A 24977-nucleotide genomic window follows, 5' to 3' on the forward strand; every position below is an offset into this window, starting at 1 on the left:
GGACCCTGCGATGATGTGCTCACAAAGTCCACACTGTCCAGACAACACACCTAGTCCCGCCCCTGCTCTCACCCCTCAGCTGCCTACCTCTCCAGCTCCTGCGCTGCCCTGTAGTCTTCTCCTGCTCCTCTCCCAGGGTCAGCTACTTGGTTGAAGTTCGAGGAGTTTTGGAGACGCTCTCGTGCTATCTGACATCCCACACAGCCACCATGGTTCACAGCAGCGGCATCTGCAGATTCCTTCTCCTGGTGCTCCTGGGCCTCTTGGTCGCCTTTGTACACACAGGTAAATGTCCTTTTGAGTGTGATTAGTATGTTAATTTCATATCTGTGGATGGGTGACAAGTATGCAACCTCACCTGTGTGTGGTAGAAATATTGCAAGCAACAGAGGAAGGTTTAGGAAGATTTATATAAATAATCTGGCTGTTGTTCTTGAAATTAAAAGATTAGATGTTTACAAATGAGGCAACAATAATTAGTATCAAGAAATTTTGTATGGTCATCAAAAAATTGGTCATTTTAAATCATTGGTGATCTTTTTTTTTTGCATTATAAGGCTGTTTCCTGAAACATATGGAACATTTTATCATAGGTACCCTCTAACCTCCTATAGATGTTTGTTTATCTGCTGTATGTGATTAATGGGCTCATGTTTGGTCCTCTGTGGGTATAAAATCAAAGATGTGTGTGTACGTGTAATTTTTGCCCTCTTTTTTCCACACACACACACAGGCCGGTATGTGTGAGTCTGCAGCCTGATGTAAATGATGCAGTTGTTGAGAGTCTGTGAAAGCTGCTCTTTGACAAACAGGATGACTCAGAGGCTTTCATGATGCCTGATGTTCATACAAAACTGAGTACCTGCTGCCCTCTGACTCAAGCTTTAAAGCTGAAGTGATTCTTTTTCGTATTTAGTATTAGTTTGAGGTAGTGAAATGTCTGCATGTGTGTAGCTTAATCGAGGTATTAGAAAGACTGTCCCAACAGTGTGAATGCTATTTAAGACTTGACAGATCAGCAGTTATTTTCACTTTCACTTACCGTACTTCTTTGTTCCTTTTTGCCACGTCTCTCAAATCAACTTGAAAACACAGTGGAGCAGCTCTCAGGCCCTCAGGTCACATTGGAGGTCAAGAGGGCACCGGGATGACAGGGACATAGCAAATCAATGTGCACCCTTTCCTGTGAAAAAACAAACAAACATGGCTGTCACCTTTAAGACACAGAACCTACTGTGATAGAAAACACATCGGTGCCAAACACTTTGTCAGAGTTTCTGACATTGAGGTGCCTTTTTTTCTCTTAAAAAATCATCCAGTGTGTTCTTGTTTTGTACAGTTTTAAGGTGGAAACATATTTTTAATGCTTCACAACACTCAGTAAACCCATCAAAAGAGATGTTACGAAGGACGACTGTGCTTCACACTGCCTCCTCTTATCTGTCTGTGGTTGCCATGTACAGTATTTGATGTTTTCAAAGTAGTGCCACCAATCTTGACCACATCACCAACTAACCTGGTGACTGAAACATCGTGAAATGCCGCCCTGACGTTTGACTCAGCATGGGAATCAAACAGATGTGTTACATAAGAGCCTGAGGCAACACAGTGTGGTGATTACTCATACTTTCCTTGATCTTCCTCAAAATGACTGATCTGATAAAGTGTGAGAGGCTTGTACTACAATACAGAGAAGTGTTAATCACAACTTTCAGAATAAAATCCAAAACACGCTGGTCATCCCAAAAATATTTTACTAGGAAAATGCGGCCGCCACCTCTGAAAGTTTAAGAGGGTGAGGCAAGGACACACTACACCCTCGATGTCATGTTTGGGCTTCGCGGTTTCGATGCTTGGCCAGGTCGCTTCTCACACACACTCGTCTGCGCGTTTTGTCATCTCTCTGGCTGGTGTGAAATCCTGACCGAAGAGGTCTGAGGTACCAACAAATGGCCTTCTGTGTTTTGAGTGTCTGAAATCAGCCTTCCCTACAGTCTGCCAGACTTTTATGAGTCTGAACGAGGGCTCTTGATTGACACGTTGAGTCACGTTTTCAAAAAGTGCGACTTAGTGCAGTTATTTCCCATCCAGGAGCACTTCTGTAGATACCAGGTGATACATTTAAAGTCCTCCCTTTGACACATTTAAAAATATTTAAAAATACTGTGCTTAATATTTAAATACAGTTTTCCCACATAAAAAAGTGGGGAAAAATTGAAAATAGGCCTGAAGCAGACTGATGTTTCTTTTTCGCTTTCTCCAGCACTGGCACACCCTAAAAAAAATGTGGATATAAGTCTGGTTATAGGAGTCTCGCCCCATGCCGACCAGTGCAAGAAAAGTGTGCATCATGATGGCTTGCATTGGCGTTAGAAGATTCAGCTCACTCACTCAGACGAGGAGTCTGTTGTGCACCAAAGTCTGCGACTAGAAGACGCATCAGAATAGTAGACGTGAGAATTACTAAAGGCCTCAGGATACGACATTATCACAATATTTATGACATGATACAATGTGATTGACCTGCAGGCTGTAATCACACTTTTGGTCTCTATGTAAAATTGGCTTTACACACACACACACACACACACACACAGATACGGAGCAAGGGGTTTGGTGGTTCTCTGCCACAAAATTCAGAGTATTAAACCACCACAAACAACTGCATTTTGGTGATTTCTTTTATGCACCTATGTGTCTGCTCTGCAATTTCAAAATCAATTTATAGCATGAATGTCTTGAATTTTTTTTTGCTAACTCAATGTTATTATTAGAGGAGACAAATACACATGCTCTGTATACTAAGGGAGACGTGTCCCCCACTCTTCCCCATCTATAATCGAATCTACACCGAGGGGTAGAGGAGTACTTGAGCTCATCTCACAGGGCTGTGGGGTACATCAGACAACAAATATTGCCACTGACCAAGCAGCGAGCAGTCAACTGTTTTTTCTTGTCGCATCAGTTATTTTAATTACATTAAACAGAAATGACAAGCTGTAGTGAACTCCTCCTCATGGAAACAAACACCAATGGAAAACATCATGTTATTATTTTTTGCCTTCTTATTAAATCAAGCTGTCCAGAGGGCACAGCCTTTTACACACATGGACTATTTAATAAACAAGTTTGTTTGACATCTAGTGCCCAGCCGGTGCCTGGTTTGGGCCTGGCCGGTTGCTACTGGTTGCAGCCCGCCGCCCTGCGTGACCGCACAAACTGCCTTTTGTGCCCTCAGCTGAAGGCCTCATTGATGGCTGAGCTGGCCAGAGGCCCGGCCCTCCAAACCTCTAGCCAGCTACAGGACAGGAAGCTGCACACGACTCAGAGTCCACACAGCCGCATCAAAATACATCAGAAGTGCATATCAGAGTTTTGAAGAAACCGCAGCTAACATGCTGATGTTAAAGACTTGAGATTATATCATGGCTTTTGAGTAATTGTGTCCTGTTTTCCACTCTATTAGACAGAAAAATGAGAAGCTTGTTTGATAATGACAGAGGAAAGACAGCAGAGGAAAGATGTAAAGCAGGGTGAGGGAGTTTACTGAGGGCGTCAGAGGCTACAAAGTAAATATGTAGCGTTAAATAAACTGAGTGTAAATATGTTTGGATTACGGTTTTCTTGGTATGTGTAGAGCTGAGGATAGGATAAGTGAATCAGTGAGTGGGTGGGCTTGTGTGCGAAGAGTTTGTCTTTTTCAAGGGAGGTGAAGATCAAAATTTCCCCGTTCCTCTGAATTTCAAAAGAAAAGCTTTAGAGCTGCTCAGTTAATGATGTCAGCAACCATACTCGTCATTTTGTTTTTTTAATCTTCAATTGAGGCTCTGAGAAACATAAATGTGGCCTAGAGAGAGACCTTGTTTGTCTGGCTGCTGTAGAAGTGTGAAAAGTCTCAGGGTAACTTCATGCTCAGATGGGAGGAATGTCAGAGGACAATTCGGGGTGGGAAGAGAACAACAGCTGATAAGCAGAGAGACTTGTACAAACTCTAAGCTTCATGGAGTCAGCAATTTACTGCCTCTCCTCCACTGAAATAATGAACCTTTTAAAATCTGGTCAGACATCAGTTTCTTGTTCTGCGTTCAGACACCTCTCACAGGCTATTTAACCCATTGACAACTGGGAAAATTGGTTGGATTTCTTTCAAAAACATTGGGGAAAAAGAAATGTCCCACAAACTGCAAAAAATGAGTAAAAGGTGACTTAGAAAATAGCCTAAAAATAGCCTGTAAATTAGTTTCAAAAAAGGGGGAGAACTATTATAAAATGACCAAAAAAAAAAATCCAGAAAATTATATTTATATATATTTTTTTATTATATAGTTAAAATTTTGTCACAAAAAATAATGGGTTTATTCATATTCTATATTCTGAAATTTTTCTGCGTCACTTTCTTGTTTTTTTTTTAACTTTTCTTTTTTGTTTATTTTTTGGTAATTTTCTTTTAACTTTTTACAGTTTTTCGGGTATTTTTTGACCATGTGTTGTGAAGTTGCTCTTTGCATGCTCTCCATGTTTATGAAAGAAATCACACCAATTTGCTCAGGTTTCAACGGGTTAGCCAAACATTGGTTGGAAGTTTTTTTGGACAATAGAAAACCTTCGTTGAACCCTTGAAACACGTCAAGAGGCTACATGAAGCTCAAACGGACGAAATGTTCATCCTCTACAAAGACATCCTTATGCCCAGGCCTAAGCCGTTAACCCACTGAGACAGAGAGAGGCTGTTGGGGTCATTACAGACGGGGCCATGTGTGCAGCTCTGCATCCCCGAGGCCTCCACGTTCAGAGAAAAGTCAAACAGAACCATAAGCGAAGCGCCTTGTAAGTGTAATTAGTGACTTAAATAAAGGTACAGTTCACCCAAACAGAAAAATATTTTTCCTCTTACCTGTAGTGCTATTTAAATCAATCTGGATTGTCAATGGTGTCCTCCTCTGCTGAGCTGTAACATTAACTAGCTCAGTGGTGCTAGGTGAGTTAGCAGTAGATGTGAAGCAGTTCCTTCAGCACTTTGATACGGTTGGTGGGTGTAGTTTTGCTTTCTACCAAACTACACCCACCAACCGTATCACTGTGCAGAATAAAGCGTGCATCTACTCCTAGCTCACCTCGTACGACTGAGATAGCTAACAGCTCAGCTGATGAGGACGTCATTGATATTTACATCTCTCAGTGTCTTCCATGAGTAGATGTACACTTCCTTCTGTGTGGTGATTCAGATGTTGTTTGGCAGAAAGAAAATAGCTCCTACACAAAAATTCCTCTCAACAAGGTCTGTGGATTATCATGAGTAATCAGGTCATGATTTCCTGCAAGAGACATTTCTTCTTTTTTTTCAGTTATTATTTTTTGGGTCTTTTTGCCTTTACTAAATAGGACAGCTTAAGCATGAAAGGGGGAGAGAGGGGGGATGACATGCAGCAAAGGGCCGAGGTTAGAATCAAGCCTGTTGCCGCTGTGGAGAGGACACAGTCTCTGAACATGGGGCGTCCACTCTACCAACTAAGCTACTTCAACTTCAATTTCAAACAACTTTATTTATCCCAACTGGGCAATTCAGGTTCACAATCTACCCAGACTATACACGACCGACAGACAATAACACGCAACACTCAGCAGGGAACCCCCTGGGAGGACACATTTCAAATGTATTTTTTTCACTTTGAGCACCACAAGCTGAGTGCCATCTAGTTCCATTATACTAGAGAAAAGGCAGAAATCTCCAACACTCAGTGGCTCACGTCAAAACAAACTGGATTGATAAATGGTGCTTCAGGCAAGAATAAAAATATGCATTTTTGACTTGGTGGTGAACTTACTTTAAAAACTGCTTCTGGATGAAACAGAAGCACAAGTGGTAATTTTTCTGTCTGGGTCTGCAGAGACAATCGGAGACGCGACAACCAGAGACAACCAGGACACTATGTCTGGAGAGCCACCCAGTGACGTCACCACCAAAGACCCTTTCCAGGACATGACGGAGCAGTCCTTCACCTTCGACTACGAGGACACCACACACTCCCAGGCCCTGGACGAAGAGGAGGGTAAAACTGTCTCTATATACACCATTTTTTTGTCAGTTTTATATATTTAAATGATTAAAACTGCATGTATACGTGTGTGCAGGGGTGCTGGGGCCAGGGGCCATCACAGCTATTGTTATAGCAGTCTTCCTGGGAGCGTCTGTCCTCCTCGCCCTCATCGTCATCACACTCAGGAAGTTCACTGCCTCCTAGAGTGAATACATCTTGTGTGCGTGTGTGAGTGTGTGAGTGTGTGTGTGTGTGTGTGTGTGTGTGTGTGTGTGTGTGTGTGTGTTTGTATGTCAACTTGTCTTTTGCCTCTCATCTCTCAACTCAAACTTGCAAAGATTAGTTATGACTTTCACTTTGATGTAGATGCTAAAAATTGTGGCAGGTCCCTTGACTGACTATCTACAGATTTCCTGCTGTAAACAGGAGGAAACCTGTTGTTGCTCAACATGTCCACTAAAGGTTTGATGTTAGAAACTGGCTGGCTCTTCCAGTGGAAATCGTAGAGTGTCCATGTCATTCATTTTGGGGGTTTTCTTGATCTTGCATACTCTAAAGGGTTTTTTTTTTAATGTTTGTGGGCTGTTTGTTACCTGATGTGAGGTATCCTCTATGTGTTTGCTTTTAATTGTATATGAAGTGTGCGTGCTTTTCTCAGTCTGTCTTATTTTTTTCATTCAGCAAGAAAGATACACGTTTTTATTAGTCTTTCACAATGATTTTAAAGTTTTCCAAAATCATGTCTAAAATATTCCCTGGGTGTTACACATGTAGAAGTTTGTATTGCACCATTTACAAACATTTGTAGAGTCAAAATAAGAAGAAAACATTTTAGAAAGGCTTTTTTGATGAATGTAAACAGGGTAGTTGGTTGGTTGTTTGTACCTGCAGAGCCAATATAAATTTAGAGTGGGGATGAATTTGTGTTTGCACTCAAGTGAGTGTTTGTAGCTTTTTGTCGTTGTATTATTTACAGGGGGATTGGAAATTATTTTAGTAACATTATTTTGTCATTTTGTATATGCCTCAGCCATACAGCTGGGTGTTACCATGGTAATGTCATTGCCAAATTATTTTGTGAGATTTAAATTGAATAAATAAATCTAATAAATCAGATACCAAATGTCTGTGACATCTGTGTGGGTTTTTGAGTGAACATTATATATGCAATTGTAATTAGATAATATATACACTATATTTATGGAGGATTTTTTAAAAAAATATTATCATAGCCATTTCTTTTCTGTCAGTTAGCATAAAAGTATTGATTGTCAAGGTAAGGTAACTGCAATCTTAGTCACAGAAAACAGATTTCTACAAAATAAATAAACCATGTTTTTCTAAAACATGACAAAGAACCTGCATTTAATATTTTTTTTCCTTTTCAGTGTTTTTTAATCTCTAACTGTAGACTACATCACAATAACTTACTAATTAACTAACTACTCACTTACATAAAATGAAACAGTGCTGTGCAAACGCTGCCTAAATTAGTTAGTTTTTAGCCATATAAAACAAGGCTTACACTAAAAAAAGTTAACATCAGATTTCTGTATTAGAAGTAGATTTTAGAAGACCTCCACCACTTGATGTTCATGTTCTGTGAAAATGCATTTACATGATGTAAAAAATGCTGCAGCATGTGTTAAAAAATGTGTCTCAAATAGCTATACAAAATAAACTCTTTACAAAAGCCCTTTTGGTCCCAAAACAAAGATGAGAATATGAAGTTAGGCATGAATCTATATAAACCACCAGGCTCACTTCTGGCACAGCAGTAGGTGGCAGTGCGGATACCAGTTTCGTTTACATTTACAGAAAAAAAAGGCAATGGTTTTCCCTAAAATGAAATTAATACTATTAATATTACTATTGGGCTCTAAACCTTTATGATTTTTTCCACTTTAAAAACATTTTTCTGCTGACTAATGAGGATTCAAGTTCAAAGTGTCCTTCACAAACATCATAGTTAATATGTCTTGCATTTCACTTTTAAATAAAAGGGTTAAAAAGAAAGTCGTCACACTTTAAATACAGTTAAGTCATCTCAGTACTTGAAACCAGGAAACCAAAAAACTTAATCTATGTCTAAATCTGCTCTGCAGCTTCTCGCCTACCTGAAACATGCAATGCTTTGAACGTCTTGGCTTTCTGTCTCCCTTTGAGACAGGAAGACCGATTTCCACAGACGCACTGAGACTTAAACCAAAACTAATACCAGTATAGAAATCACAGTGTCGGAGTCTGTCTGTCGCGAGATTTAAACATTAATGAAAAGATGGAAACTACAAACAAATTAGTCTTTGACCTAAAAATAAAAATGTCAGTATATAAAGTCACCTGATCCAGGCCTTTTCTTCACGTTTCAACAGACGAGTGGCTGTTTACTGTAATCTCTACATCACAACACTGAGTTTAGTAAACACTTACATACACAAGATACAGTGAACAATCACCAACATGACCTCATATATATATATAGTTACAGAAATTCCTGTTTGAGGAAATATAATACCACAGTCCTGACATGTGACAGACTGACATGACAGACATGAAGCAAACACTAGTTTCCTCAATTCGATATAATTTCATCCAGTTGAAATTTGTATCGTGTGTGTGTGTTTTTGATATTTTGCTTATGAATCTTTGTTCTTTTGGCTCATTTTTAGTCACACTATTCACAACTTTAGTCTAAATTATCTCAGCAACTATTAAAAGGATTAAAATAAAATGATGTACAGGCAGTTATCGTCATCCTGCTGACTTTGTGAAACCTCTACCTTTTCAACCACCGCCAACATTTCAATATATTTAATCAATTTATTTACAAAAAAATACTTGCTAAAGTATACTGACGTTCCCAAATGTAGCATGATCACATGCAATATAAAATGTTGAGCATGGTAAAAATTTGCATGTTTTTTTGCAGACATGCTTGCTGTTTAACTTCAAATGTTGAAAACTACACATTTTGCAAGTTGTATTCAATGTTTTGTGTTGATATTGTTATTTGGACAAGATTATTTTAAATGCATTTTAGTTTTAGGATTATTTAAAAAAAAAAAAAAAAAATCATTATTTACTCTCTGTCAACAAAATAGCAAAAGAGTGCCTGCCACAATTTCTCTGAACCCAAAAAGATGTCTCTGAATGCCACGTTTTGTCCGAGAAGCAATTTAAGTCAAATAATGCTTAGTTTAAAATTATATAAAACAGAGAAAGATGGTGTATAGAAGCCTTTTCAAATTCATTGTTTCAGCTATAATTCGGGTTTTTTTAATGCTGTGAAATTACTCATCATTACTTACACTGCAAACACGATAGTATGAGTATCTAAGTATTAGTAAATACATATATATATATATATATATACACACACACATATGTATATACAGTGAGACCTGCTAGACAAGTTCACCTTTGTGTTTATTTTAAAACGGCTATAATGCACATCTGAACACACACATGATGTGTGCCATGACTCAGGAAGTGGTGATGAAACAACAAAGGTACAGAAAGCAGAAGTGCGTCTGGGAGGGCACAGACTGTCAGACAGACACACACACACACCCCGACGTTCCACTGAGATATTGCGATCTGTGAGGTAAGACAGCAGCTACATTTTCCACTGTACGACAAAGTGCTGGGTTAGATATATTAAATGTTGCAGTTAAATGTTTTTGATGAACTAAATGTGAGTATCACCTTTCTTTGAATGTTTAAATTAAAAGCCAGACTTTCAGTTTAAATATTCAAAATTTAGAGGACATGTGAAAGGAATAAGTATAAAATAATTGTAAAATATTTTAGTCTTTCAAAAATTCATCGAGAATGATATTGATCTAACTGAAAAGGGCTTCAATGTCGATCACTTGAGTGAACAACAGCATACTGCAGATATGTCTGCCGACGATTATCTACTTTCTATCTGCTAAAATGTGGTTAGTCTGGTGGGTGATTTTTAAATTCTCCTCCAGATACAAAATATGTTTTTGTTTTTTTTGTAAAACCATTTTTAACTCCTCATTGTAGTAATAAATTTGGGTTTTCTTAGTAACAAGCTTCCCTTCTCTAGCAGTGATGAGTGTAGAGTAACGCAAGTGTTTAAATAATTAACAGGTCAAACAGAGATTAAGCTACATTAATTCGGGTCAAAACTGAATGTCAAAATAAATCACCAATTTACTTGAACTTGTCCCGACTACTATAACTAGTTAAAACATTGGTCATATTGAGCGTGTGAACGAAATTATTGTATGTTCTCTTGGTATAGTTGACCTTTACATAAAAAAGCAGATACAAAAACACATTTGCAGCTACTGAACCCACGCAACTGAAAGCTTTCACTTGGCTAAGTAAAGCAGCATATAGTTTGCTGTGTGAGATCAAAGAGTAATGACAGGGAAAACTGATTAACTTTGAATTCACTCTTGCAAAGCTGTGAAAATCAAATCAAACTATTTCCTCTGCAGCAGCAGTAGCAGTAGTGGCAGCGAGACCATGACAAGCAACTGTTCGTTTGAAGGGGTGGACGAGCTGATGAGATATTTGGAGCTGGCTATCTACATGCCCATCTTCCTCCTTGGTGTGATTCTTAATGTTGCAGCACTCTTAGTCTTCTGCCTCTTGCTGCGGAAATGGACGGAGTCAACTATCTACATGACCAGCTTGGCCCTGATGGACCTGCTCCTCCTCTTCCCTCTTCCCTTCAAAATGCACTCCACCAATCACCGCTGGCCCGGCCACCTCCAGCCTCTCTGTTCGGTGTTGGAGAGCCTGTATTTTGTTGGGATATACGGCAGCATCTACACCATCATGTGTATAGCTGTAGACCGATGGCTGGCTATCTGTCACCCATTCAAAGCCAAGCAGCTGCGTTCACCCAAAGCGGCTCTGGGGACCTGCATCGGGGTGTGGGTGCTGGTGCTGACAGCGATGTCTCCCACCGTCTATCAGTTCAGGGAGGCTGATTTGACGGACTTCCATTGCTTCCACAGGTTTTCAGCAAAAGGCTGGAGCCCTCCGGTTATTATCTGCCTGCAGGTGTTTGGGTTCCTGCTGCCCGCGCTGGTGTTGGTTTACTGCTCAGTCCAGACCATTGTGGCGCTTAAGCAGTCCGGCCAGCGCAGTGCCCAGAGCCGAGCCTGTGTGAAGATCATCTACAGCAGTCTGAGTGCCTTCCTGCTGCCTTTCACCCCCAGCCACCTGGCCATTCTCTTGCAATTCTTGGTGAGAGAAACTGCAAGGTCATATTCAGTAAACTGGTCTCTAAATTTAAAAGAGTGAAGCAGGTTAAAGTAGGTAAAAATCTCACCTCAGGGTTCATTTAGTAGCTGTTCTGGTGCTTTCGATCACAAGTATTCATTAGAGGATGGGGTTAAACCCAGTTAAATGAGAGATGTTTGAATTTCCATTTTATCGCACCACATTAGGGCCTCATCTTTATGTATAAAGATCTTTTTGAAAACTGATACTTTTCCTTTTCTTTTACAAAAAAAAAAAATCTGTCCACACAACCTTCGTTTGACAAAATATTTCCCATCACAAATGACTGCCGTTAGCTGTCTTCGGCAGTCTCCTCTTGTTGCAAAGGCAGGAAAGTTTACAGGTTAATGTTGTCTTTTACCAAAAACATACTGGAGATCTCATCACCATTGATTCCCTTTCAATATAAGGTTGAAGGAGCTCCATCAAACACACGAGCGATGCTCTGAAAATGCTAAAGGTTGAATTTTTTATTCCTAACTGACAACAATCCCACTCTGGAAAGTGTCCCACTATCAGCTGGTTCGGTCAGTGGACTAACCCGTGGATGTTGCGGTGTGTCCTCTCTTAGTAGAAAAGTTGCACCGACGCAGCTGCTTTGCGCTCGCCTTACACTGTACGTTGGTTAGATTTTTTAATATTATTATTTTTGGGGGCTTTTATGTCTTCCATTGAGAGAGGGCAACATGCAGCAAAGGTCCAAGGCTGGAATCGAATCCACGGCCTCTGGACAAGGACATCACTTTATACATGGGGCGCCTGCTGGGGTTTCAATAGTATGCATAATTTAAAATGACACATTTGAAATTTTTATACTTACATAAAACATTGCAGCAAAAACATTGGCTGCATTAGACGCCTCTGTTCGTCCATGAAGTGTTGCAGCAGTAGCCTAAGTTTAAGTGTTAAGTAGTCATGAGACCATGCAGTGCTTTCAAAACATAAGCAAATCATTGTCTACCATTGCTGTTGTTTGTAGCGTACGCTCATCACACAAAGCAAAAATGGACATGCACGAGTTGAGGAGATGACATCATCACTCAGTTCTACGCGTCAACACAGTTCAACAGTAACCGCAGTTTTAAAAACATGTGCACCTCAGATGTTGTTTTTTTTCTCTTTTTTTCCAAAAAGAAATGTTTGACGTAAAACTCTGTGTACAAGAGACCAAAATGTAGACAAAAAAATCAGTACATGTAGACAGGGCCTAAACACTTCCCATCCATGTTGACTTAGCGAGTAAATGATTTCTTTCCAAAATACAATATATACATGAAATATATATATTTATATAGATATGTATAGTAATGACTAAAAATCATAGGCTTACTTTTGCAATTAACAAACAATATAAATGAGTTGAAATGACTTTGTGTTATACTGCAGTCAAAAGCTGCTCTTCCATCTTTGTTTTTATACTAAACCAAACAAACTAGCAGCGGGCACAGAGCAGGGCTGTAACCGGGATTTTTAGAAATACTGACAACCTTTGTGTTTTGTTTTGTTTTGTTTTGTTTTTAAAAAGACAAACCAGTAAGCTTACAGTTATTTGATCATTTTCAGACAAATTTTCTTAGGTGACTCACTGTCCCTTGTTTCAGTTTAAATGGTATTAAAATCCATGCACACAAGAGCAAAAAAAACAGCTAATTTAACTAGTGGTGAATACACATTGTGCGCAGTTTATTTTATTTTTCTATTTAAGTATCAAAAATGTTGTGTGTGGCCATTCTATAAAGATGATTATGAAACATCCTGAGTGAGACATACATACTAATCACTGCTGCTGATTTGGCAGACTGTTTTAGCAAGTGTGGCAAATGTACAAAGACAAGCCTGATAAGAATATGAAAAACCACAGCAGAGTTCACAATTCTGGGTCACCGCTAGTGTTTTTAAAATGTATTTATTTATTTATTTTTGGATATCATGTTGTATTTTAAGATTTTGTAAAGCTGCTACCTTAGCCAAGTCTGTCCTGTAAAATAGATTATTGATCTTAGTGGGACTTCCTGGTAAAATCAAGTTATTTGTAGGTATTTTAAAAACCCCGATTTTCATACAGTTTGTCAGGATGGTGGACTAACTTTTCTCTGTCCTCAATCTGTGACCCTTCACATTATTCCAGGTACGCCAAGGAATAATTCAGGACTGCAGCAACAAGACCAGGATCAGCCTGTTCATACAGATAGCTATGTGCCTGTCCAACATCACCTGCTGTCTGGACGCTCTGTGCTACTACTTCATTGCTCGTGAGGTGAGGAGCACCAAACACACCTTCAGGATATCAATGGTCAGCCAAAGAAGAGCCACCTTCAGCACCTCAGAGGTCTGAACACAGAGACAATGCAAGTTCAAATTTATATTTGCCCTCAGAGGACGGCTGGTGGTGAATACCAGATTTGGCTTCCTGATTTTAGGAGGGGATTTAAACTAATAAAGAGCCGGTATTGTTTCCAGAAGGTGATAATGTAGCCTGCACTAAGAGTAACAGGGTCAGAGTGCAAGCTCAGTTAACCACAGTGCTTGAAAGTAAGGTGAAAATGTAGCACAGGGAGAGGATCTGACAAGATGTGATACACGATTTGGTCCAGTGACAGGAAGCCTGTAACTTAGGTAACTGTAGACAGCTCTCAGAATTTCGGCTGCAAAAAACAAACCCACAAGCCACAATGTGACTTATTCTTATGATGATTAATGGATGAGCTTGTGATTTGGTTAGGCACTTCCAGATCATCCAGTCCTACACGCTGAGAAAACTGATGAGGGCTACGATGCATTTTAAAGCAGTTAAACTGAGCAGTGGCAGCTTGTTGCAGAGCTTTGTGTCTATTGTGTTCAACAGTGAAGTCAAAGGAGCTCTTACTGTTGTCAAGACCAACCATTAAAAATCTGAGACCGGTTTGATTCCATAGATAGTCATTGAATTGTATAACTTCTTGTAACTAACTATAACAATTATAGGTTTTATTCTTGTAGCATCTCTCATATAAAATTCATATTTGCATAAAAAGTCAACCTGAAAAAATAATTTAAACTCAAGCAAGTAAATAAACTGAACCTACATATTTATTCAAACGTTAATTTAAAAATTCACTTACCTAGGAGATGACTACATCAGGGCACCGAGCAGTTGAGATCTGAAAAACACACAAATGTAACTGATTAATATAAATTGATAATTACTGAGAAAGATCACTTTCAAGTAATTTTATCTATCAGTGATTAAAAAAAAATCTAGATATATGGCATCAGATATATATTTAGCCCATAAATGTTGGGTATTCTGATGTGTTCATTTTAATTAATCATGGACAGAAGATACAATTACGTATCCATCCAATAAATTACTTTATAGTCTAAAAACAACACCTGAGGCTCAGAAACAAATATTTTCTATAGAATTAAACTTATACAAAATTATTAAAGCAAACTCAAATAATGTTCATACTTAACACATTTAATATAGTTGCCCTGATATGAATGAGGAAGCAAATAAGTGGAAAGGTCTGCTGAACATTTTGACTGACTGTAAAGTCACCACAATGTGTATATATGACATAAATGTATTTTTTATTAAATTAGATTTTTGTACTTGATTTTTAGCTTTAAATGTGCAATTTTATATATATATATTATTAAAAAATTGTTAAAAGCCAGCAATTGCTGGCAGTCAGCCTGACCTGTGAACAAAGTGTTAATGAGACTTTTTGATGTTTACAGGAGGATTTTATGTTTGTGTGAAGTTGCACATGCAGTGAATAGAGCCGCTTTCTGTCAAATCTTTCGGATGTTGAACAAAGTCACCTTGTGGTAACAATGGAAGGGCTTACTGTAAATTAATGCTGTTAATGTTTTATTTATAGATTTTAAGTTTTTTAAAACAAACAACATAATCATAAAGGAGTCACCAACCTCCCAACAAAAACACGCTCTTATAGGCAGTATGATAAGTAGAAGAGGCAGCACCAACCACAGAGTGAATGTCTCCAAAATGAGATATATAAATAGTGTACACACATGCTGAATGTACAAACCTATATCCACAAGTGAATATACACCTACATACACACAAACGCTTTAGGCCATTCTTGATAAATAAGATAGAAATGGTTGTCATGTTTTATCAAAGATTGCTGAGAATAAAGAACTGTATTGAACTTGCTCCATGTGTAACAAATTTAGTAATTTCTGCTTAATAGAAGGCACATACTCAGTTTTACAGAGGTGAAATATTCCTTTTTAGTCACAACCATGTCATATTGTATAGGGTTTTGTTGCATGTGGGAGGGTGACAGAGATAATACTGTTTTTATTGTACAGAAAAACATGTTTCTAAAACCAGAAACAAAATATGAAAGTTTTATCTACTTGCATTACTTGTGTCTCGATACTTTCGTTTTGCACATGCCTTCCCTTTGTTAAGATTCAAAGTTGTATTTGTTTGTGCACAATTCAGTTTTTTGTTTTAATTTTCCATGTTTTTCTGCGCAACTGGTCTGTAAAATAAAGTAAGCCAAGACAAAAACTGTCAATGTAAAAATTAAAAACTCTTTCATTTCAAGGCCCTTGACAGTTGGGTAATGTCAATCTTGTTGACCTATTTGTGTTTGTATTTTTAAAACCATAAATGTTACTTCTAAGGCTAATGTCTGTTTTGAAACTTCAAGTTTGCATTTGTATTATGACATGACAAGTGGATCAATTTAGCCGTTTAAGTCAACTTTTCTTTTGCATAACATCACTTTTGAAAACAAACTTCCATCTTCCATTTTAAAGTGAACTAAAGCTAACAACAACATATTCATTTTGTGATGTGTGTCATAATTATCACACTGACGCTGCAATTTTATGTTCTATAGAAAATCAGATTTGAGGCAGCCATTCAAATACATGTTGCACAGAATCTGAACTGATTAGAGCTTTGTGTTTGTCTCAGTTACATCCTGTCTGACGGTGATAGTCTTCTTAAACACCAGCTGCCTCTCTACCATGTTTACACACTGGAATATTGTTAGCACAATATCCAATTATTCTACCCCATAATTTGCAGACTCGTGATGTGTATAATTTACTTAAACTGTTTCTGATGATCATTCAAGCATACAAAAAAAGTTTGATTATTTATTCTTAAAGCAGCAAGATATTACAAGAAAAATTGACTGTACAACAAAATGAAATATGAGCACATATCACAGGTCTCTCTCTCAACAGAGACTTATTTGCTCCAGGTTGTACATTAGAAAGACACCCGAAATCTTTTTTTTTTTTTTTAATTGGGACAAATTAACATTGTGGAGAGTATAATGCCAAGATAGGAAAAATTGGGAACTGGTGAGAGCTAAAGACAACAGGCAAATCCAAATGAAGAGGAGGAAGAGCAAGACGAAATAAGTTTTAGCCTTTGATATCATCTACAGTAAGTGATCTAACCAAAAAACATTCTAATATTTCATAAATCCTTAACATTAAGATAGCATAGCTGACTTTGGTTCCTTCATGTCATTCTAAAGCGCTGCTACTAATTACAGTCTAAAGCCATTTTATCCAAGGAGTAGTAAAGTTTGATACCAAAGGAAATTGAGACGAACCATAAAGAAATCCAAACGAGTCGATTTAAGATACAAATCTATGCATGTAACAATATGAAGTCCAAAGGAAAATCAATTTACAGTATATATTGCTTAGGAACAATCAAAAGTATATACACCATTCATTAATGATACAAACCAGCAAAGAAACATCTAAACTACATGAGGTATGTTTTGCAATTTTCTGACATTCAAAACAAAAGAAACAAATATTAACATGAGTGCACCATGCAAGCAGCTTCCAAGTTTCCTCACTATCACTCACAGTGCACTGTCACTAAATAACAATAAGGACAACACTAAAATAAAATCAGGTCTTTTTCTGATGTAAGTATCACATTAACTGACAGACATGAACATCTTATGCACAGCTTGACAAGCCACAGATATATTCAAACACATTTATAACATCTTTTAAATATACAGACTGAATTAAAAAAGACATTAACATTGTACATGAACAATAAAAGAGCATTTCCAACTTGAGAAAACATTAAAACTAAAACTGTTGGACAAACAACTTGCTCTTAAAGTGCAGTTAAAAGCCTAAATAATTCAAGAGGTATGGTTTGAAATTGGCTTCAGAGTTGGATGGCTGTGATTTCCGCCCCAGATTCAGACCCTGTCACAGATGACGGTCTCAACCACAAAAGTGTTCTCGAAGTGACGAATGCTGTGGCACTTCTTTGTCTCGCGCCTGTCGATACCTGCAAGAGAAAAGAACATGCATGAGATAATCTGTTCAGTGCTGAAAGTGGCAAAGGCAAGGCAGCTTTATTTTTGTAGCACATTTCATACAGCAGGGCCATTTAAAGTGCTTCACAGAGAAATAAAATATAAAAAATAAAATATAAAAAACATTAAAGGACACACCCCGACTGTTTCAGATCAGAGAATACTGTGCATTTTTTCATGATTTTGAGACCTTCTTTCACATGCTTGGCAATTTTTTTGGTCATTTAAATTTGATCAGGTGTTTAATAACACATCTTTCTGTGATGTGACAAACTCAGAACACATTTTAATCATCGCTTTAGCTGGACTTTAATTGATTTAAAATCAAGTTTAAAATAATTTTGCAGTTATTACTGGGTAGAGTAGGCAGTTTAAAAAAGGAGTTTTTAGCTTTGACTTATAAGTAATCAGAGTCAGTGGTCATATTTCTACTGCTATTGGTGTCTAATTGCATTAGCAGTGGGGATCCCTGTAAACCACATCCATATATGTACTCAGTGGAAGTTCCTTGCATCAATAACTCTCACGCCAATCAAAGGCAGCAACGGCAGAGATATCACCGGAGCGCATCACTACCTCCTCCAAAGTGTGTGGATGTGTCCACGGCATTACCAGTGACTCAGTAAGCAGGAAGTTCCCAGGCTGCGCCCACATATAAACACTGCAATGATGATCAGGCTACCGAGCTGTTAGAGGAGGATTTTAAGCAGCAGACACAGTGTCTGAAATATTCACTAGGAAGCCTCTATTTGGATCTGGTTATATTTCTCAGCATCTCACCATGGTTGGTGTAAAAAGGGAGATAAATTAGTGGAAGTAACACATCACTCATCATTTAGCATCTCATATTGGGAAAAGAGGGGTGCACTCACGTCTGCGCTGGTTACGGCGTCTGAGGCGGTAGGTTTCTTTGCCGTAGCAGAGCCTGTGAATGAACGGGCCCAGCTGCCTCATGTTCCTCACCCTCCCTGTCACCATCATCTCTTCCTGGATGATGTAAGTCTGAGGAAGGTACGTCCCTCTCTGTGGCAAAAAAATACAAATGAATCACTCAGCTGCTCAGTCTGTGGGAGGAACACTTAACCGGAAGAGGAGAATACACTCCACTTTTATCTCTCTGACAGATATTCATCTCTAACAATGCTTTTACAACACCAGTGACATCAGCAGCGAATGTAGGGAGTGCCTCACCTTGACATTTACGAGCAGTTCCCACAGGTTCCGTGGAGGCATCACCAAGGTTGTGTTTAGCTCAGTGATGTAGCATTTGTCCAAAGCAATGTCGTGATAAGCTGTGAGGCCCTGGAATCAAATAAAAAAAGGGTAAAAACCTAACACTTCAACAAGAACGTGTAATGAGAGCAAACCAGTGAACATATGCATTAACCTACCCTCTGAAAGTCGTGGATGATATCGGCGGGGTCGCTGCCTCCAAAGTGTGGCACAGGTACACTGATCTGCTCGTAGTTATCATCAAGATAGATGCCCACATTCTCCTCAAGTTCTTGCCGGCCCCTCAGTGGAGCGTACACAGAGTCCTCGTAGATGACCCGACAGTGGAACAAGCTGTCTTCTGGGATCTGCTAATGGGGCGCAAACAGAGCGTGATTTAGCATGTGACAGCTATAATGTAATAATAGTGACTTCATTAAGGACACAGAGCAAGATCCATAGCATAAAAACAGACAAAAGGCTTTGTACAAAAATACTATGGATACAATTTAAAAATTTAGAAAATATATGTATTTAGAAAATGCACAACTCTGCATTATTCAGTTACCTGAGGTATGAAGTAGTAGCGATAGACGTAGATAGAGGCCAGAACCAGTCCTGACATAAAGACCACCAGCCCAAAGGTGAGGCAGCAGAGGCCTGTTGGAAAAGGTTTCTTGGGCCTGACAGGAAGAACCAGCTGCTCCTGTAGAGAGAAAAGAAGTTCGGTTAGAGGACAAGTTGACGAGGAAAAGTCAGCCAAGTGATTTTGTTATTTTGAATATTTTGAAGGAGTTTTTTAATAACACAAAAATATGTGCACACATATACAAAGAAGATGAAGCAACTACGTTTTAACTAAACACAACAACAAAATACTTAAAAAATGTGACCTCTTTTTCATTTAAGCTATTTAAGGAGATGATTTGGGAGAAGTCTTGAGATTGTAGTTTAGCAGTTAACCTGGAATTAATCATATTCAGTTCTATGATGGAGTATCAGCAGGCAAAACCTCCTGTCACACTGCCATAATTTGTACAAAATCGTTACAGTTAATTTTGCCAAGAGATGCTTGTAACGTCGTCAGTAAGGCGAGTAGATCTAGTAGACGTAAGACGGAGTGGTATGAGGCATGCCAGATGCCCTCCCACAGTCTCTCAGTCAATCTGCTGCTGCCTCTCCCTACTACAGTTGCTATGGAGAGCGGAAGCAGGGAGAAGAGATTGTGCCAGGCACTGACGAAGACGTTGGCACGTGGCCGTCTGGGTCTATTCTTGGAGGCCTACTTCCACGCTCCATATTTGTTAGTTCCCTTGCGCCCTAAGTAGGAGTCGAGTCGAGAAGAATTGCGTGGAGGAGCCCCTCAGCAGAGGCGGTCGTATTAATAGATCTACACACATTGGCTCTGACGCCTAGCCTACTGTCGCAGCCAACCAGAATCCACACAGGCTTTCAGCTCATGTCTTATTCTTCTGCTGACGTAACAAATGGGTGAAAAATAATTATTTGCAGAGGTGATGCTTTTGCGTCAGCGAGGGGTACTCATTGTGTATAGTGTGTTGGGAAATAAGGATGAGACTAATCCAGGCTTACACCTATTGTGTGCCAGATATCTAATTATGTTAAACTCCTGGGAAGAAGTCCAGAGAGGAGGCTAAGAAAAGCTGGACTTATTGTGACAAGCCTATTTTAGTTCAGGTTTAAGCCATTCTACAATCCCAACTCAGAGATCAGACAAATCTTTAGAAAATATCATGTGCACTATACACAACTCTAGATAGAATTTGATAGATATGACTATCTATCTATCTATCTATCTGTCTATCTATCTATCTACTTTAAAGCACAGTTTTGCTTTGTTCAAAATATTATAAAACCAGCTAAGCCCTGTTAGAGAATTTGAGTCTGAAAACTTCGGACGTGAGATCTGCGATGTTGCAGGTAGGATTGCAATGGTTAATTTTCAAGGTACGATAACGTCTCACAAAATATTGCAGTTTCACAGTATCATGATATTACAGAATGATTATCAGTTAGAATGACCCATAAAGAATTTATAACAGAACAAACATTTCATTAGCCTACTATAATTGAAACTTGAAACTAATTTTTGTTTAGTTTATGTAAAAAGTCTCCATTCAGAAAGTATCTAAAATATAAGTGAGATTCTCCATCCAGTTGCTTTTTTTTATTTTTTTTTTTTCAAAATCTAAAACATACATGGTATGATAACAGTCAAATTTCATATCACTGCATCCCTAGTTGCAGGCAAGTTTCAAGGCAGCAGTTGCTATTAACACAATGACAAACAAATTAAATCAAATCTACCACATAACCACACCCAGATCCTATTCATAGGACATGTAGCTAAAACTATAAATAAAAGAGTATTAGTCCATAATTATGGCAATTTTAACTCCTGAATTTTTATGATCCCAGTTTAGAGATATAAAAAGCTAAGCTACCTTTAGATGGTGCCCACTGTTTAGAAACTACACACATTGATCCTGGCACCTCTATTACACTGTCAGGCGCTACCTGCAGGATCCACGTGGTATAACACCTCGTGACGTCACTGACTGGTGCAGTGACCGCAACTAACAGCTCTGTTATTTTCTCATTTCGACAAAAACAGCGGAGAAATTGAGACTATTTGCACGCTTATATTGAAAAGGGGGGAATATTTAACTTTTATATTATGCATACCTACGGACTCATATTACATCTACATTAGATGCATTTAAACTAATGTTGACATATGCTGCAGAAGGCACAATCACAGGTCAGCCATCTGCAGTGTGTCCTCGCGGTGGCCAAACAAGGTGACGTAATGTCAACATCCCCAGGCTGGGATGGCCTGCAGCTATGGGTCTTATTAATATAATATTATAGCTCAATAAGCATTAAGCAATAATCTTTTGTTGTCAGAAATAGTGCCCTACAGTAATTGCACCAGCAAAAGCCATATTATAAACTGCAGTACATTTGGATTTTCAAACATTAAATTGCATAAAAACATAATTGCATCAAAAAACATAATTGCAGTATGTTATTTTAAGAATATAGAATCATATGTTGTTTAGATATAACGTTGTTTGCACAATAGATCATCGATTACCAGTAATTTAATAAAATCCCATGAAGTGACATGATGATGCATAGACAGAAAAATCAATCACTACAGCTGAGAACAAACAGATTACCGCTAACCTGCTTTGCAAAAGGAGTACTGATGCTAGACACAAGACAAATGCTACAACACAAAAACAAAGAATAACAAAGTGTGCAAACTCACGTGAGCCTGAGGTATAATGATCTTGTCTCCATCGATCTCTTTTTCAGGCTTCTGCGCCGAAACTGGCTGGAAAGTGATCTTCACCATGTTTTTTTCGGTGTGTGTTTTCTTTGTTTCGTTAGCTGGTTTAAGTGAGCTGGTTTCATCAACCGAGCCGGGAAGATTATATACCAGCGGAGCAGGCTCGCCCCCGGGACTCAGTGACCTCAGAAGAGCGTCTTCTCTGACGAACAAGCACTGTGTGGGTCTCAAGGAAAAGCCGCCTCGCCGCTGTCAAAATAAGAGTCCAAGTCCGGCTGCGACGTTTAAATTTAACACGAAATATACTTTTTGTGGGCTCTTTGGCATAGAGATACATATACCCAAATGTTTGAACATCTTTAGAAAAAAAGATCGCATTTTAATGTCCCTGTTATTGATATTAAACTACATTGTGCCATGATTCTGAAGGCAAGTGCCCGATATGGTATTGCTTTCCGCATTTTATTTAAAGCTGCATCTCCTCTTCTCAACCATGTTCTCAACCGTGTTCTTAACACTATCATCCGGAAATGTAGGGATGTTTCAAAGTCTCAACCAGCTACTAGGCTGCAATAAAGTTAGCTCCAGGTCACTACAACTGATAATAATAATGATCATAATAATAACTTTTTGCACAAGAGCATCAGCAAAGCATATAATGCGTACAGCAATGTACAAGACAGCACACTGTGTTCTGTACAATGTGTGCCAGAATACAATGTGCATCTTGTTTTGGGTTTTTAATGTATAGTTTAACCATTTCAAACCTGAGTAAATTGGCTTGAGTTCTTTCAAAGCCATGGGAGGAAGGTATTGAGCAAAGAAAAAATACTTATGATAATTATGAATATAGTTTCCCCCTGGCTTTTTACTCAAGCTTTTTTTAAAAATTCTAAATCTACAAATTTCTTGTAATTTGAGGAACATTTCCTACAAAGTTATTGACTTTTTCCCCATGTTTTGACTGAAATAGAACCAATTTGCTCAAATGCTCAAAGGTCTGTAACATCTTATGTAGTTATGACAATAATGAATATAGTTTTTCCCCTGCTTTTTTTCCCCCTTGACATTTTACAGAAGTCCAGAAATGACAGACAATGCACGAATTTGCTCACAGGTTTAAATGCTTGTGAAAGGAGTCTGAGAGCAGCACAAGAAAAGGGGGAATGCTCTAGGTTTCAAGGGGTTAATATATAGCGTAATGCAATGTAATTCTATGAAACCTTTAAGAGAAGCATAACACAAATTCTACATTTATAAAATAGTTTCACTGTGCTTACGATTTGGGGTATTTTAGATAAGAATTATCTTATAAACTATACGCTAATGTCAAATTTCATGAGCAAAATTCTGTCATGGTCAAATGATCAGGCATAATTAATCCTTTTTTTCATTAACCAAACCAACTAAAAGCTTCCTTCTTATCACCCAGCATCCAGACTATCAGCAGTGTACTCACACAGTAAAGTTGTAGCAGTTGATCACTTCAAATGAAACTACATGTAGTGTTGCATATCACTCAAGATGCAAATTACACAACACATGCAGATCTGCAGACGAGCACACAGCTCTCATCACCCTATGGGAACAGCCATGGCTGTGTGTCCGTATAATTCACTACAGGCAATAAACAGTGTGTTATAATTGTCATTACTTAGGAAATTTACAACCAAAAAAATGTCTGAAAAGCTACAGTTTTTACTACAATGAGGAATAGAAACATGTCATAAAACCCTCAAAACGCAGGGATGATCTCTTTCCCTGCCAGCACTATTTCAGGCTGCTTGCTCATTTCAAGAGGGCTCTTTGCACTCTTTACACATGAGAGTACTGCACTTGATAAATGGCTCATATCGTCCAATTCACATTAGCTTTTTTTTTTCTTTTTTTTTTTTACAGAGGGAGTGGAGCACTGGCGTAGTCCTCATAGGCTGATTGATGGCTCACAATCAAACATTAAATAGGCCAAGCTGACTAATGATGCAATGTGAGTATTAACTGATATATGGCCTTGAATGGGTGACACACACTGAAAGAGAGTGCTCAGGAACGTTAACGGTAAAGGGTTAATGTTGAAGTGCTGCAAGAGAAGCTTGATGGACTGAAAATAACCCATGTAAAGGACTGGCTATGTTTTGTTTTGAAAGCAATCTAGAATGGTTATAATGCATTTATAACCAAGAATAATGCTCTGTGTATTTCCGTTAGGCCTATTTTATTTGTTTAAAACTGACGACCACCACCAAATTCTGCTTAATTTTATTTTACAAGTTTCTATTTTTAATCTGTGTGAACTTTCAGACTGAATTTGGAGACAAGAGCTATCATGACCAACTTAATTTGATGCCTTAGAAGGTCCAGGAGCTCCTTATCCTCCGAGCAGAGGATGAGATCAGCCACTATATAACAGAGACCGTAAATGATTGTTATTGCCATGTTATGCTATTGCTATTGTATAGAAAGGGCTGCCAATGTTATGCTATATGTCACACGAGAGGCCGACGCTGTTTTGTTAAATGTCACACTCATCAACCCTCTTTTGATTCTGCGATGCTGTCTATAATCACACACTGAAGCTGAATGATGCTGCTGTTGTTAGTGTCTGGGTGAACAAGAGGGGACTCAGAGCAATCCCTTTAGTAAAACTAAGGATTAGGGCCATGTTAGAGACAAAAAAAAGTTAGATTTTGAAAATAAAGTAACAATATTATTATAATAAAGTCAGAATTTTGAGAACAAAGACGTAATATTATGAGAAAAAAGTATCACAACCACAAAACAAAGGTCAACAGGTTACCTGCTGTCTGTGTGTCACTGCAT

At 38.4% G+C, this 24977-nt stretch overlaps 3 protein-coding genes across 3 annotated transcripts; 2 read left to right on the forward strand and 1 right to left on the reverse strand.

The window, feature by feature from the left end:
* The first annotated feature begins 95 nt into the window (after nt 1-95).
* On the forward strand, nt 96-6242 carry snorc (secondary ossification center associated regulator of chondrocyte maturation). The gene is made up of 3 exons (XM_042497197.1): nt 96-285; nt 5889-6050; nt 6133-6242. Exons 1-3 carry the CDS (start codon nt 210-212, stop codon nt 6240-6242), a joined length of 348 nt encoding a protein of 115 aa, XP_042353131.1. The 5' UTR covers nt 96-209.
* A 3351-nt stretch (nt 6243-9593) lies between these two features.
* On the forward strand, nt 9594-14896 carry LOC121951738 (G-protein coupled receptor 55). Its single transcript, XM_042498192.1, has 3 exons — nt 9594-9642; nt 10511-11267; nt 13432-14896. Exons 2-3 carry the CDS (start codon nt 10539-10541, stop codon nt 13636-13638), a joined length of 936 nt encoding a protein of 311 aa, XP_042354126.1. The 5' UTR covers nt 9594-9642; nt 10511-10538; the 3' UTR covers nt 13639-14896.
* Nucleotides 14897-16414: 1518 nt separating this feature from the next.
* Nucleotides 16415-22594, reverse strand: itm2cb (integral membrane protein 2Cb). Its single transcript, XM_042498301.1, has 6 exons — nt 22137-22594; nt 19410-19547; nt 19021-19212; nt 18821-18931; nt 18502-18652; nt 16415-17601 (listed from the first exon to the last, which is right to left on the reverse strand). Exons 1-6 carry the CDS (start codon nt 22221-22223, stop codon nt 17510-17512), a joined length of 771 nt encoding a protein of 256 aa, XP_042354235.1. The 5' UTR covers nt 22224-22594; the 3' UTR covers nt 16415-17509.
* Nucleotides 22595-24977: the final 2383 nt, after the last annotated feature.

This window comes from Plectropomus leopardus, chromosome 12, assembly GCF_008729295.1.
Source record: "Plectropomus leopardus isolate mb chromosome 12, YSFRI_Pleo_2.0, whole genome shotgun sequence".
NCBI lineage: Eukaryota > Metazoa > Chordata > Actinopteri > Perciformes > Serranidae > Plectropomus > Plectropomus leopardus.